The sequence below is a fragment of the Elephantulus edwardii genome, unplaced genomic scaffold, assembly GCF_000299155.1.
Source record: "Elephantulus edwardii isolate Elephantulus edwardi_28Jun2011 unplaced genomic scaffold, EleEdw1.0 scaffold00009, whole genome shotgun sequence".
Lineage (NCBI taxonomy): Eukaryota > Metazoa > Chordata > Mammalia > Macroscelidea > Macroscelididae > Elephantulus > Elephantulus edwardii.
In genome coordinates, this window is record NW_006399759.1 from 9,347,283 (window position 1) to 9,362,046 (window position 14,764).

At 47.7% G+C, this 14,764-nt stretch overlaps 1 protein-coding gene across 1 annotated transcript in view; it reads right to left on the reverse strand.

Annotated features, from left to right (window-relative positions):
* EFR3B (EFR3 homolog B (S. cerevisiae)) overlaps positions 1-13,893 on the reverse strand; it is a 132,482-nt gene extending 118,589 nt beyond the window's left edge. The window contains exon 1 of the mRNA XM_006880620.1: positions 13,809-13,893. Within this exon, the coding sequence (XP_006880682.1) occupies positions 13,809-13,815 (7 nt within the window). The 5' untranslated portion in view covers positions 13,816-13,893. The remainder of the gene's footprint in view (positions 1-13,808) is intronic.
* Positions 13,894-14,764: the final 871 nt, after the last annotated feature.

A 14,764-nucleotide genomic window follows, 5' to 3' on the forward strand; every position in this document is an offset into this window, starting at 1 on the left:
AAAATATAATTATAAAAAAAAAGGATTATTCCTCATGTGTTTTATAAATGTTATTTCAAGTATTGTTGCTATTGTTAGGTGCTGCCAAGGTGAGTAGAACTCAGAACACCTCTATGAACAGCGGATGTGACCCTCGCCGTGTCTTGCACTGTCCTTCCCATCTCTGCTGGAGCCCGTTGTTCCAGACACCGTATCAGTCCATCTCATTGGGGGTCGTACTCTTTCACTCATCCTCCATATTCCCCAGCATGCCGTCCTTTCCCAAGGGCTGGCTCCAACTGGCAACATGCCTAAAGTATGTGAAACAAAATTTCACCTTCCTTGCCACTTAAGGAACACCCTGGCTGCACTTTCTGTACATAAGAAGCAAGCAGGGATATGAAAAACTTTGCTGAGAATAATGAGAAGTCAGTCTAGGCACGCAGGGATCGTAAGTCTCAGCTGACTCTGTCAAGATAAAGGCCATGCTAGATGGCATACGGAACGACATATGATCCATATGGGTATCTGTTGAAGGTTTAACAGAATCCAAGCTTTAGCTACAAAGTCACAACCAAGCTGTTTAACATCTACTTAAATATCTGGTTCAGAATTATTCACTTGTTAACATACCACTGAACTTGGCTGTTTGGCAGAAGACACTAGTAATTTACCATCAGCGTTTCAATGTCTCCTAAGCTGTGTTTGTTACTCAGGAGGCACCATGGTGGACAACCTGCACCAGCTGTAACGTCACACTAGGTCATTAGGTCAACGAGCTGTAGGTCATTTCACTGTGAATCTGGGTTCTTAGCGCTCTCCCAGAAATAATGGCATCTGTCTCCAAAGGAAGGCTCAGAAGTGAGATAATAAGGAGAATGTTGTTAGGTGTTATGAGGACATAGCAACACTATCAACAACAGGTTGAAGCCTTGTGCTATTTCTGCATCATCTCCACAGTCTCCACCAGGCTCAAGTCCGTTTGTGCAGTCACTGTGCCAATCCATCTAGTCAAAGGTCTTCCTCGTTTGCACTAACCCTCTACTTTTCCCAGCATGGTGGCTCCTCAGAGGCCAGGATGATAATGCTTCATCTCACAGACTTTGGTCATATTGTAAGGCCGCGCCAGAGCTTGGAGAAAGACATCATGCTGGGGATGAGGAAAATGCCATTGCTAACTTTGAAAAACGAATAAAAATTTAGAATAGTGCACGGTCTCAGATAAAGATGCCATCCAGTGCCTTCTTTGTAGCCCAAGAGATGTCTTTCAGGGACAGGAATGAGAGGGCCCACAGGCATGTTACTGTCCTGCCAGGTTCTTCTAGGAGACAAGGGCAAGGTAAGCTGAGGTACACAAACATGCTCAAGTACTGTGGGTTCCTGCCAGTGGCCCCATTCTCTGGACACACATCACTGAGGCCAACACCTAGCTCACTAATATGGCAGCCACTCTCTTATTCATTCTTACTACCAGAATCCTGTCTAAGGATTTTTGGAAAACACTCCAAATACAACCTACCCATCTTTGTTCAATGACTGTCACTTTCTGAAAGGATATAAATGTCCCAGAAGCATCCAGAAGTGCTGCATGGAGGGGATTAATATCCACTTCCACAGGTAAAGTGTTCTGCAGTGTAAGGATGCATATACAGACATGATCTCATTTGACCCTCAGACTACACCTACGTGAACAATTAATTATCCCCTTTTTTACAGGGTAGAAGATGAGCTCAGAGGGAGATGAACTCACTTGTCCAGGTCCTATGGCTAGAAAGTGAGGCCTGAACTCCCCCCCCCCCCCGCCGCCCATTCTCGGTGGCTCATACATCACATGCTTTGTTGTTGTATAAGCACGAGAGAGCTGGTCAGAACTGGGGCCTGTGAACACAGCCCTGTCCAGATCCCATCTCAGAGGCAGTGACTGTAACCCCAGGCTCTCTGAGAGGTAAGAGGGCACTTTAGCTGAACTCCCAGAGAAGTAGAGCTTATTATTATGGAAGGTCCTTCTCTCTTTCACCTTGTTTCTTTCTCCTGCCAGAAAACACGTTTCAAGAACATCGACAATCCAGGCAAACGTATAATCCAGGGTTGGTGGCGACAAACCCATCTTGCTTTGTCTGTCTGTTCATCTGTCCACTGCTCCCTTATCCCTGTGCCATCATAGGGTCTTGCCGTCTCCGGCCCTTCTCTCCATCCTGTTCCCCTAGCTCCTCTCTCACTTCACCCACCAGCCCTACTGGGGTGATGCAGCGCATTACATGTTGGGTGGTTAACTGAAAGGTTACCAGTTCCAACCCACCAGCCGCTCCACAGGAGAGAAGTGAGGCCATCTGCACCCATTATGATTGGCAGCCTCAGGAACCAGAAGGAGGGTCACTGTATACCAGAAACAACTCTACAGCAGCGAGTCTAGTAAGGCTCTCTGTGAATCAGTCTCTCTCTCTTTCTCTCCCCCGTCTCTCTCTGAGACAGTGCAAAGGGTGATAAGAGATATGGAAAAGGTGCCAAAGAATAGCAACTGTGACCAGAAGTGACAGCTCCCAGCCTCACTGTTAGCTGACCTGGGCCCAGAGAGGGCCTCACCCCTCTTAGCAGCTCAGCGTGGTCGTCTGCATGCTCCAGGCACTCCTCCCAGGTGAACACATGCAGGTCCGTGACTCAACAGTAGCCAATAAATAAGAGGTATACATACGACAACTAATGCAACTACTAAGGGAACTCTTGTGGTTTAGTGGGAAGAAGTTGCGTTGCCAACCCAAAGGCAAGAATCCCAATCCACCAGCTGCCATGTGGGAGAAAGATGGGCAATCTCCTCCTGTGCAATTTTTAGCCTCTGAAAACACGCCAGAGAGTCACTGTGTTGCATTTATATACATTATGTTTCACACATCCTTCTATTCCCATTGCGTTTTTGTATGCTCATTTCCATACATTAAGTTTTCTAAAATTAACCACCATTGATTCCTATGAGTCAATTCTGACTCAGGAGTACACACACAACAATAACAACATAATAATAGCAACATTAATTGTATTGTTAGAACACATTCAAAGTAGAAATGGGTAGAGATTGAGATACACGTTACAAAGAGGCCAATAAAGAGATGATTTCTAGGTCAGGATTCACTCATTCAACAAAGCTCCTGAGCACCACTCTGTACAGGCGTGTTCTATGCCACAGATATACAATAGGGAGCAAGAGACGTGGATTCCTGCTTTTATGGAGCTTACGGTCTAGTGAAGGAAGCAAACAAAAGAAATGTTAAGTGCTATTGAATGAAGAACAACCAATAGAGACCCTACAAACAAAAGAGCTGAACCATGTCCTATCCTGTATCATCCTCACAATTTTTGGCACACTTATGCATGCTGTCACTGCGTCAGTCTATCTGGATAAGGGTCTTCCTCTTTCCCTGACCCTCCACCTTTCCAAGCATGATGTCCCTCTCCAAGGAATAGTCCCTTTCAGCAACATGTCCAAAGTATGTGAGATGAAGCTTTATCATCTTTGCTTCCAAGAAGCACTCTGGCTTGCATTTTCTCTATTTGTTCATTTGGCAGTCTATGGGATAGTCAGTACTCTTTCTACACCACAGTTCAAAGACTTTGATTCTTCTTCCATCATCCTTCATCATTGTCCAGCTCTCAAATATACAGCAAGTGACTGAAAAAGATTATGGACTAAATCCGGCACATCTTAGTCCTCAAAGTGATATCACTTGTCCTCAAAAATTTGGAGAGGTCCTTGACTGCAGACTTTACTCGTAGTATCTCTCGAATGCTAGCACCAAGGATGTTGACTGTGGATCCAAAGTAAAATTATTGACATATTAGGACATACTAGGTAATGGCCAGTGGCAATGTAGGGAATGAAAAGAAACAAACAAAATCATTCCCTTCCAGTTAAAGCAGACCCACAGTGACTCTCCAAAACAGAGTAGAACTGTCCCAATGAGTTCCCAAGGCTGTAAGGTCATTATGAAAGCCGATTGCTGAGATCCAAGATGGCAGCGGAGGCAGGGACAACGGGGTGAGCTGCGGGAGCAGCAAACCACTTAAAGCAGGGCCACTATGGCCTTCTACAGACCTCTGCTTATTGATAATTGAACACTTAAACAGTTGATGACTGGTCTTCAGTGAAGATCAAGGCTCAACAACAGGAATTCAAGGATTCCCAAGGAGGAATGGGTGAATCTCGCAGCTCCCAACCCCCCTCCCACAGAGCCCACACCGCACCACACCGCTGCCGCAGCTCCATGAAACTCCCACAGCCAGAACCTATGTAGTCCGTCGCCCAGGATGGATGGTGGACACCAGGCCTCCCCAGGACTGGTGCAGAGGAGCCGCCACACTGCCACAAAGTGGAATTGTTCTGGGGAGAATTCTTGGAGCCAAGATGGCGGCAGCCAGGGAAGCAGGAGATGAGGAGTGTGCCTGCCGGCAGCCCGAGCAGGAGATGGGACACAAGCCCTGCCGCCTGCAGGTTTGGGTTTCCTTGGACAGGCCAAAGAAGATGATCACCTATACAATGGATTGTTGAAGGTCACTGTGAGTTGTCTACTTGATGACACTTAACAGTGGCAGCATGTCCAAGAGGACCGACATCCTAAATGCATCACATATTTTGATCTGTTGAATGCTTCTTCCAAAAGCTGTTTAGACCTGGGGGGAGTCTGTTCACAACTCTCGGGTTCCCTTTGCCATTTATAAAGGGGGAGGGCAGTGACACCTACTTCAAATTACAGTATGACCACTTATTGGGGGGGGGTAAAAATGACGGTGCTGGAATTGGAGATGCTGTCCTTGGCCACATAGGCCTCGGTCAGGCAAGGGGACCACACTGGGGTGGGGGCAATTGGAGGGAGAGTGTACCAGCCAGCCCCTGGGGGGTGTTGCCCTGTTTGGGACGGGCTGTCTTCGGTCCCTGGCCCAGGGCGAGCTGTCTTTGGCCCTCGGCCAGGGGCGAGCCATCATGGCCCTCTGCCCAGGGTGGGCTATCTTCGGCCTCCAGCTCAGGGCGAGCCGTCATGGCCCTCAGGGTGAGCTACTCAGTCCCCAGACTGTGTCATCTGACCCTTGGATGGGGAAAAAACAAAAAATGCCTAGGGTATCCAGAGAATTTTATCTAGGGTACTTTTGGCCACCCTCTCCCCCAGTAAACCTGGAAGCAACACCCCCAAAGCCCTTCTATTTGTAACTCACAAGTTTGTTCTCTCTAGGTTTGCTCCCTTTCCTATAGGTAACCTCAACACTGAGTTTTACTCCAGACCTGACCCTGAACCCAGTGCCAGTGACAAAAAGGAAATACAACTGCCAGCTAAGGAAGCAAAGGAGGAGGATGGAGCCTCTGGGTTCAACCAGCCATCCCCACTGGACCCACCTGGGAAAACACTTTGCAGTCCAGAGGGGAGAAAATGACAGGAAAATATCTTCTAACAGAACAAGAAGGCAAACAGCTTTAACCCAAGATCACCAGTAAGGTGATAAAGCATCCTCCCTTTCCCCCTTCACATCAACACCCCTGTTCAGCATGAAGAAGCCAGAGAGTCAGCATCCAGTTCCCAAATCAATAAGACAGTTGGTTTAATCACCATGGGAATATGCTTACCATTCCCCTGTAGCATCTGGTCCCCACTGGATCCTTTTCATTTCCTTCACCTGCTCCCCCCACCAACCAAATTGTGCAGCTCTGCAACAGCATCCCTGCCCATCCTCACCCTTCTGCCCCCAACCCTCACCTCCTTGTACCCCCATTATGCTTTTCCCAATAAAATAAAATTTTTTAAAAAATTAAAAGAGGAAAGAAACCTAAAGCTCAAGAAGACTAAAACTAATCCACAGGAACCAAAATACAACCTTGAGTCTACGTTGAATTTAATAATCATCTCAAGAACAAGTTTGAGGCATTGAATACCAATGATCAAAGACCAGAGGCACTGTGGGAAGACATCAAAAATATTATCCATGAAGAGAGCAAAAGGTCATTAAAAAGGAGGAGGAGAAAGAAAAGAAAAATACATATCAGAAGAGACTATGAAAATTGCATTAAAGTGTTGAAAAGCCAAAAGGCAGAGATGCCAAAATAAGAGCTGAACAGAAGATTTCCAAGGGCAGCTGGAGAAGACAAAGCAAAATATTATAAGGAAATATGCAAAGAGCTGGAGTCAAAGAATAAAAAGTGACGAACTCCCTCAGCATTTCTCAAACTGAAAGAATTGAACAACATATTCAAGCTTTGAATTGCAATACTGAGAGATGTTATGGACACAATTTTGAATGATCCAGGAACCATCAAAAGATGGAAGCAATACACAAAATCACAGTACCAAAAAAGAACTAGTTGCCACTGAAAAATTTCAAGAAGTATCATATGAACAAGCAAGCAAGAAATTGTTGCAGCTATTTGAAGATCAAGTAATACAGTTTTCAATATGGGCTGCATTTCAATGTCAAGAAACAAAGGTTCTTATGAATGGACCGATAGGTGACATCATGATAGATGGAGAAAAGATTGAAACTGTCAACTTCATCTTCTTTTTTTTTTTTTTTAAATTTAGGTTGTTTATTTTTCATTTCAATGAACATCTACAGAGATTTTGGGATTCCATAACTTCATCTTCTTGAATACACAATTAACACCCTTGGTACCAGGAGAAAGGAGATAAGGAGACTTATTGCAGTGGGAAAGTCTACAGTTAGGGACCTCTTCAAATCATTGAAGAATAATGATGTCAATTAGAGGACTAAGGTGTATATGATTCAGACCATTGTCTTTCCAATCACTTGCTATGCATCTGAAAGCTGGACGATGAATAAAGATGACAGAACAAGAAAAAAAAAAAAGAAAGAAAGCAGATTGCTACTTCTTTAGGGAGCTCTGTCGGTCTAGTGGATAAGATGTTTCACTGCCAACCCCAAAGCAGGCAGTTCGAGTCTACCAGACGCTCAAGGGAAGAGAGACGGACAATCTCCAATCTCCCCACCATGCAATTTATAGCCTTTGAAAACCCTCTGGAGGGTCAGCTTTGGGTTGTTTCAACTCAATGGCAATGACTTAAGTTTTGAGTTGTTTTCTTGCAGTGTGGCTAGAGGGTTCAAACTGCAGGAGCCCTGATGATACAACGGTTCCAGGTCAGATGGCAAATAGAAAGGTTGGTGGTTGTCAAGAGCTGATTACCCCTACCCCGCTTAACTGTGGATTCCATGGGTTTAAATAAAATGAAACCATTAAAAGCTGATTTTTTTTAAAGTACATTGCCAGGCTTGTCTGCTCAGGCACATTTCCTAAGTGCCTTTCCTCACTTTCCAGTGAGCAGCAAAGCATCACTCAGAAACTCCTGTTATGTATCATGAGAGTGTTAGAAAAAAAACAAAAACTTTTCTCTCCTTTTCCTGTTAGCAGGCACTCCCACTGCTGGGCACTGCTGTAACTCAGGCAGAGCTTTCTCATTCCTTAGGCTGCCGTCTGTGACTCCTGCATTTGCCTCTCCAGTCCATACCCACCCCACCACTCCTGTGCCACCTACAAGATCTTCCTGCTCCATTTCTAAAGCACCAATTGAGCAGATCAGGCTGTTAACAGCTCAGACCATCAAGTCCATGTAACTCACTCACAAAGAAAGCTCCCTGCTCTGCCCTCCCTCTCTCCATCTATCCTCAAAGCCAGCACCGGCACAGCCAGTCCCCTGGGAAGCCCTCCCTCACATCCCACCCTTCAGTGGTCTCTCCCACTTCAAGATATTCCTTACTGATTGCTCAATTAGTAATTCCACTCCACCTTGCAAAACTCTGTAATTTTACTGACTTTATCTTAGGATCTTTTCATTTTTGTATGTTTTATGGCTTGTTTGCCAACTAGCATGATAATGCTCTTGATGCCAAGAACCTTTATATGACTTCTACATGTAATCCCTCCCAACCCCCATGAAACATTATACAAAGCTGGTACTGCACAAACACTTGTTGTCTATATCTGTTTACCTGAAAAATACGGGGCATAAAGCAAGTGACAGGCAAATGGCTCATATTCTTCAACTGTAACAGTAGTTAAATTCAAAACATAATTTACTAATGGCTAAACACATAGGATATGTTTCTGTGTTTTTAAGAATTTTGAAAATTAATTATTTTCAATTTATATTGGTCTCCATACAAAATTCATATGCATGTGTTTCACACATTCTTCTAATCACATTGTGTTTCATATATGCATTTCCATACATTATTCCTTATAAAATTAACCACCACTGATCCATGTCCACAACTACCTAGCCTTTTCAAGTCCCACTGTATCTTTCCTAATTACCATAGGAAATGCTTAACTTCACTAGTAAGGCAGGCAGTTCAAATCCACCAGTTGCTCTGAGGGAGAAAGATGGGCAAGCTACTCCCCTGAGATTCACAGCCTCTGAAAACCCACTGCAGGGTCAACTATTAGTTGGTTCCTGCTCTATGGCAACAAGAGAGAGAGAGAGAAACAAAAATTACAAATCAAAGAAAAAAGTTTTCATACTGAATTAGTAGACTGGGTGAAGAACTCAATATTTTTGAGAGTTTGGGAAGATAGGTCCTCTGCTGATTCCAGTGGGATGTAACTGAGACAGATTAAAAGCAATCTGGCATCAGGTAGCGAGTCTGAGCACTGTTTAAACACCTTGACCAAACCATTTGGAATGCTCCCTTCCAGGGTGATACTGCAAAATTCATAGAAAACTCGGGGAACGAGGTACCCTCCTGGAGGTTATAATACTGAATATGGTAGCACAATAAAGACTTAGACATCCACTTAGTTGACTGTTATTTTAAAACAGTTTTATTAACTTGAAAGAATGCTTTAAAGCTAAGTGGGGGGGTGGGAGGGAATGAAACACAAAATTATTTAAAGGGAATAATTTCAACTCTATAAATGAGCACATGAATAGAAGATAGCAACATGTTAAAAGTAGACACATTTGCTTTTCCATATTTTTTAAAAAAGGATTGATGACTGGAAAAGAAATTAGATTCTCCTTTTGGTTGTTACAAGAAACAGTATCACAAGTACTAATCTTAGGCTTATGATATTTGTTTATGTGATTTTATTTTTGCAGGGGTTTTATAAAGAAGTTTTAGTAATATTTATACACGTTGGTCAAACCATTTGACCAGTTACAGAAATAGAGATGAGAAAATTGAAGAACAGGCAGGTGAAAGGAAGGCACAGCTCACTTAACAATAAGGAACCTCTGAGGTGGGTGCTGCCACCTTTTTAGTGAGGGAAGAGAAGTTCAGTGAGGCTCAGGCCACAGCTGCATGTCCATGAGGGGCAGATTGACAGCTCAGGCCCCGGCAGGGGTGGGGTGCTATCAGTTCCTCCTTCCCCACCACACCTGACCAATGCCTCCAGGACTGGGGAGAAGGGAAGGGCAAAAGAAGGGGCTTCATGAATGATTGTTCCCCCGCCCCTCTTTCTTCTCTCTTCTAGATTTCCTGCAAAGTGTGTAACTTTTTTTCTTTTTATACATGTGCAAGAAGAAAACAGCAACTGTTGAATTCACTGAGCCATGAACAGAAAGGAGGCAGTCAGGCCCAGCTCCCTTCCTAAGGGGAATGAAGGGTGTGAGGGGCTGGGAGAGAGACCAGTCAGTACTCTACAGCTCTGATATGCCAGGACCACAGGCATGCATGAGGACACATGCATATATGTGTATGTGCGTGCATGTGTGTGTGTGGTGCTGATTGTGTGAGCTGCCTGTGACAAGGAGCAGCAAGAGCTACAAGGATTTCCACAAAGGTGAGCCTCTATGTCCAGGTGACCCAGCCCTGCAGGAGCTCCACACTAAAAAGCCACACACGTCAAGTTGGGTGTGCTGTGAAGCACATCTTCAGATAGTTATACAACAGTGCTGTTTACCCTCCAGTCAGCATTCTCAGCCCCAAAGCATGAAGGACAGCATATGCTGAGGCTGCTCTGGGCGATGAGGAGGAATTCGAGCAGCCCTTGTTTTAGAAGGGCTGGGGCACTGTGGCTGTGGTTCTGAGGAAAGTGTTCCCTTGCTCTCTGTGGCCTGTTTCCCTCAATCTGCCCACTTTGGTGCAAGAGGGCTGCTTCCAGGCAGGCCTCCCACAGCTGCATGCCAGCTGAGAGGAATCAGGGACCTTTCTTTACACAAAGTTAACAAAAGGAAAAACTAGTGGAAATCCATAATTGCAGACAACTTGCCCACAATCTTCTGCAGACAAAGTGCTTTTGTATTTCTAAATCCCTTGTCAATCCGTGTTCATGAATATAAACAAGTCTGTGGGAAGCCATTTGTGTCCTTTGGGAGAGATACTGAAAGTTGTGCCTGTGGCTTGGAAAGGTGTGAGCAGCGAGGAGGGGCAGAACCAACAGCCTTCCAGTCAATTCTACTTATGGCAACTCCATATGAGACAGATTAGAACTGTGCTCTGTGAGGTTTTCAATGGCTAACGCTTGGGAAGTGGATCACCAGGCATTTCCTATGAGGCACCTCTGGATGAACTCAAACTACCTTTTGGTTAACAGCAAAGAACAGTAAGCATCAGGGGATGTGGCTGTAGTTATTAATACGTGCTGTTAAGACAAAACCAAATCATAGCTGACCCTCCCATGGGAGGAGACTGCCATCTTTCACCCATGGAACCACTGGTGACTTGAACTCCCTGCCTTTGGGTTGACAGCTCAACTCCTTCCCACTAGGCCACCAGAGCAGGAAGGGTGAATTTGGTGGAAGGAGAGAAGAGCCTGAATGGCTGTTTAATGGCCTGAATGGCTAGTAAGTCGAGGAGATCTGTGTCACTGAGCTGGAGATGTGGTGGCAAAGAGGAGGCAGCAGTGAGACAGAGAAGAGCAAAGACCCACATGGACCTGAGCATTTTGTCCCTCAAGTGCAGGTCATCTCACTGTCACATCTCTGATGCTCTCAACAGAGCAGGGTAATAGACAGGTGTATCATATGGAGATAAAATTCAGAGAGCTGACAGGATCCACCCTAGGTCACACAGCTATGAAATGGCACTTGAATCAGGTAGGCTGGCCCCAAGGCTAGGATTCTTTCTGTCCTACATAGCACAATGCCCTCTGGTAAAGACAAGGGACCCCTTACTGTCCCATTATCAGAAGGAAGAGATGGTGGAGACTAGAGCCATGGGAATTGGGAAGGGAGAGGAGCAGGTGCAAATTTATAATGATCAGGTAGCAAGGTTAGTGGTTAGAGGACAGCTTTTGGCTCCAGATGCGGCTTTACCGCAGTAAATAAAATCCCGGTGGCATAAATGATTTGTACTTGGTGACTAACAAAAAGGGTGGGGGTCTGAAACCACCCAGGGCTGTGGAAGAAAGACCCACTCCCATAAAGACCATTGCCAAGAAACCAGAGGGAGCTCAGTTCACCTCTAACATACTGAGTCACCATGAATTGGGTTTGCTATCTGTGGTTTGGCATTTTTCTAATAAACATTTTACCTAAGATATCAGGGATTGATAGAAGGGGGTAGAAAGAGGGTTCAAAGACTCCAGTTTTAATTTTGCCCTGTTCCATTTAACTATGGCAAGTTGGACAAATAATTTTAAAATGTAGGGGTCAAAGAAAAAATAAAAATTGAAGCCTATGATTTTATGACTTCTCAAATTCTCCCAAACTCATAACTTGAGGCTTGGGTTTGGTTTGGTTTGGTTTGGTTTGTTGTTTTTTTTTAATCACTTTGATTTCTAAAATAAAAACTATTACAATCTCCAAAAGGACCTTTTCTCTTTACAAAAGTCAAGAAAAATATTGAAATTCAAACTGACAAGTCTCTCCCTTGGGGAACAGACTCCCTTTCACACTTCTCAAGACAAGGCTTTGCACTAATCAAGATGTAACAATACCCTCCCACCCAGCACTGGTGCGACTTTCTCTTGCTTCAGGCAACTGTCCAGAGGATTCCTTCATTATAATCTTTCTATGAATCATTCAGAGGTAAGTGCCCTCTCTCTTTGCAGCTGGAGAATTAAAAATATTACAAAAGAGAAATGAAAATCTGCGGTGCATCCAAAATTAGCACTCAGAGATCCTGACTTCCCAGTTCACCTTTCTGCATGACCCAACTCTTTGTTGGACTTGATTGACATGCGTGATTCCCGCTGGGACCCCCACCTGATTTAGGGGCAACCCCGGATCCTTCCTCAGTTTCTGATTCAGTGCAACAGCGACCCAGCAGGTGTAGGGCTCCAAATTCCAGCCCATCCTGATGGACCTCGTCCTAACTCCTTCCCCACCCACTGCAGGTGCCCCTGCAGTCACATGCTGTTGTCAAATGAGCTGCAGCCTCAGGCTGCTCACTCTGCAGAAAAGAATGGGGGGGGGGAGCAGAGAGAGTAGGAAAACATAGTTCTCTCCTGAGAACACTACATCCTCTTGGCTCACAAAACACAACCACCTTACTCCCTCCCCACAGAACCCCCACCAGCCATGTAGCACAGCCTCTGGGGTCACCCTCGGGCCCGAACTTGGTCCACCCAAGAGCAATAACATCTGCTACAGAGATCTGGGGGCGACCTGACCTGAATCAGAAATGCAAATATAAAACCAACTGGGGAGGAAAGGCAGCCAGATGAAAGGTTTTCTCTCTCTCCCTCTTTCACAGTGATGTCCATGGACCACAGCCGAGCCTTTCCACCATGCTTCCTCTGCCTCCAACAAACTTCGTGACTCACTATCTATTGCCTCACAGCATATTCAGTGTTGGGTTACATTGGACAGCTGTTCTCCAAATACCCCTCAGGTGCTGCCTGAGCGCTCGCTACCTGGCTAGTGGAGGTGGGAGGTTAGTGAGCGCACCTCTAATTCTTCCCCCCATACCCCGCTCTAGAAAAGCTGTCAGGGAGGGGCCTTGGGTTTGAGGGATTTTGGCTGATTGAGATCTTATCAGCCCCTAAAGCACCTGGAGAGGATCTGTCAGGCAGGGAGAGAGGGGGTGGGTCTGGAATTCCAATGCTCCACTCATTGGAGCTGCAAAATGGGACCCAAAGCGCTCCCTCTTCTTCACCCAAACAGCCTCCCAAACTAGAGAAATCGCAAATTAGAAAGCAGGGCAGTGACTCCTGAGGGGCGGGCTAACTGTTGCACATCAGTTGAAAAGAGAGTTGAGGAAGGAAGGGGGTGGGCGAAGGGAGATCAGAGGGCAGGCAGAGGCGTGGCGCACCGGTCCTCTCTTCATCAGAGTGGAAGTCAAATCTGGAAGCTCGAGAACCTGGGTCCTATCGCGGGTAGTGGAGGCCAAGTCCACTCAGGGACGATGAAAGGAGGCGGCCAGAACTGGCGCTGTCCCCAGCCCTCTGCGCCACCGCGCTGCCTCCCACAGCCTGTGCGCCGGGCAGCGAGGCAGGCGGCGAGCGTCTCTCCAGAAGCCCGGACACGTTTCCAAGCCTAAAACTCCCAGAACATAACCCTCTTTTGTTAATTCTGCAAATTCTGTCACACCACCACCTCCACCAACACTTCCTTTCCGCTAGCTCCGAGGGAGTCCGCTCTGGCCAGCGCCCTGCCGCGCCTACCGCCCGGGCCACCTCCCCAGGACGGACCACTGGCCACCAACCCCCCCCGCCCCCCGCGCTGGCGCACGGCGCGCCCCGGGGACCTCCGAGGACCGCAGGGTCCCCATCCCCTCGGCATCTTTGTCTCCGCACAGACGCGCGCGCACAGAAACGCGGAGACTCAGCCCAGCCCTGCGCGGGTCCGAGAGCTCGCCCCCCGCCAGGGCCACTCGGAGGGACAATGGTGCCGGTTTGGGAAGTTTGCGGAGTCCGCCCGCGGCGGGCCGGCGCCTGGGGCCAGTGCTCTCCTTACCGTACATCTCCGCAAGCCAGGCGCCTCCCGGGAGGCCGTCGTCGCCGCGTCGCTCGCACCGGGCCCCCGGCGGCGCCCGCCTTTCATTCACAGCCGAGGCTGGAGACGGCAGCCGCCGGGGGAGGGCCGCGCCGGGCAGAGCCGATCGGAGCGGGGGTCGGACGCCGAGAGACCTGGGCGAGCAACCACGAGCCCATTCAGCTCCCAAGGCTGAGACTGGAGGCCGGGCCTCCGGGCTCCGGCGTCTGGGCCCGGCGGGGCGGCGAGGGGCGGTGGCTATGCTGATACGCACCGCCCACCGCGCGCGCTCGGCCACTGCCCGGCGGCCCCGGGTCACCGCCCCGCCCCCGGAGCGGCCCCGCCCCCTGCAGCCTCCTACAAACCACCAGCCCAGAAACCCCAATCCCAAAATGCGCCTTTTCCCGCTGGTGTCCGATGGGCCTGGGCAGCTGCCACTACTTGGGGCAGCCGCCTACCTGAACTCAGAGTATCGCCCAGGTAGGCAGATCCCCCCCTTAACCTGCCGGTGGGACCATTGGAAGCTGCTGGCTCTCCAAAGAGGCAGATGTACCCCCTCCCCCAGATTTATCCACGTTGTGCAGGCTGAGCCAGGGGGCGCGAAGAGGAATGACCTTCTACGTTCCGTTGGCCTGGTTTAGAGGAATCCCACTCTCTAATTAAACCGGACCGAAGAGCGTCCTTCCTGGGCCAGGTATGCAGGAAACGCCCACCCTTCCCTCGCCCTCCGCCATGCCTCAAGTTCTTGAGGAAGTTGGCCCGCTTCTCCCTCGTATTTATACATGTCATTTACAAGCGTTGCTGCCCAGATCCCGTCCGCCTGTGCCCCAGGGTCGACTTAAATACCATCTCCCCACAGCTAAGTCCCGCAGATTAGCAAAGGCCCTTGGCAGCATCACACATCTTGCTATCTCCTAGCCCGGCCCAGGGCTCACCTG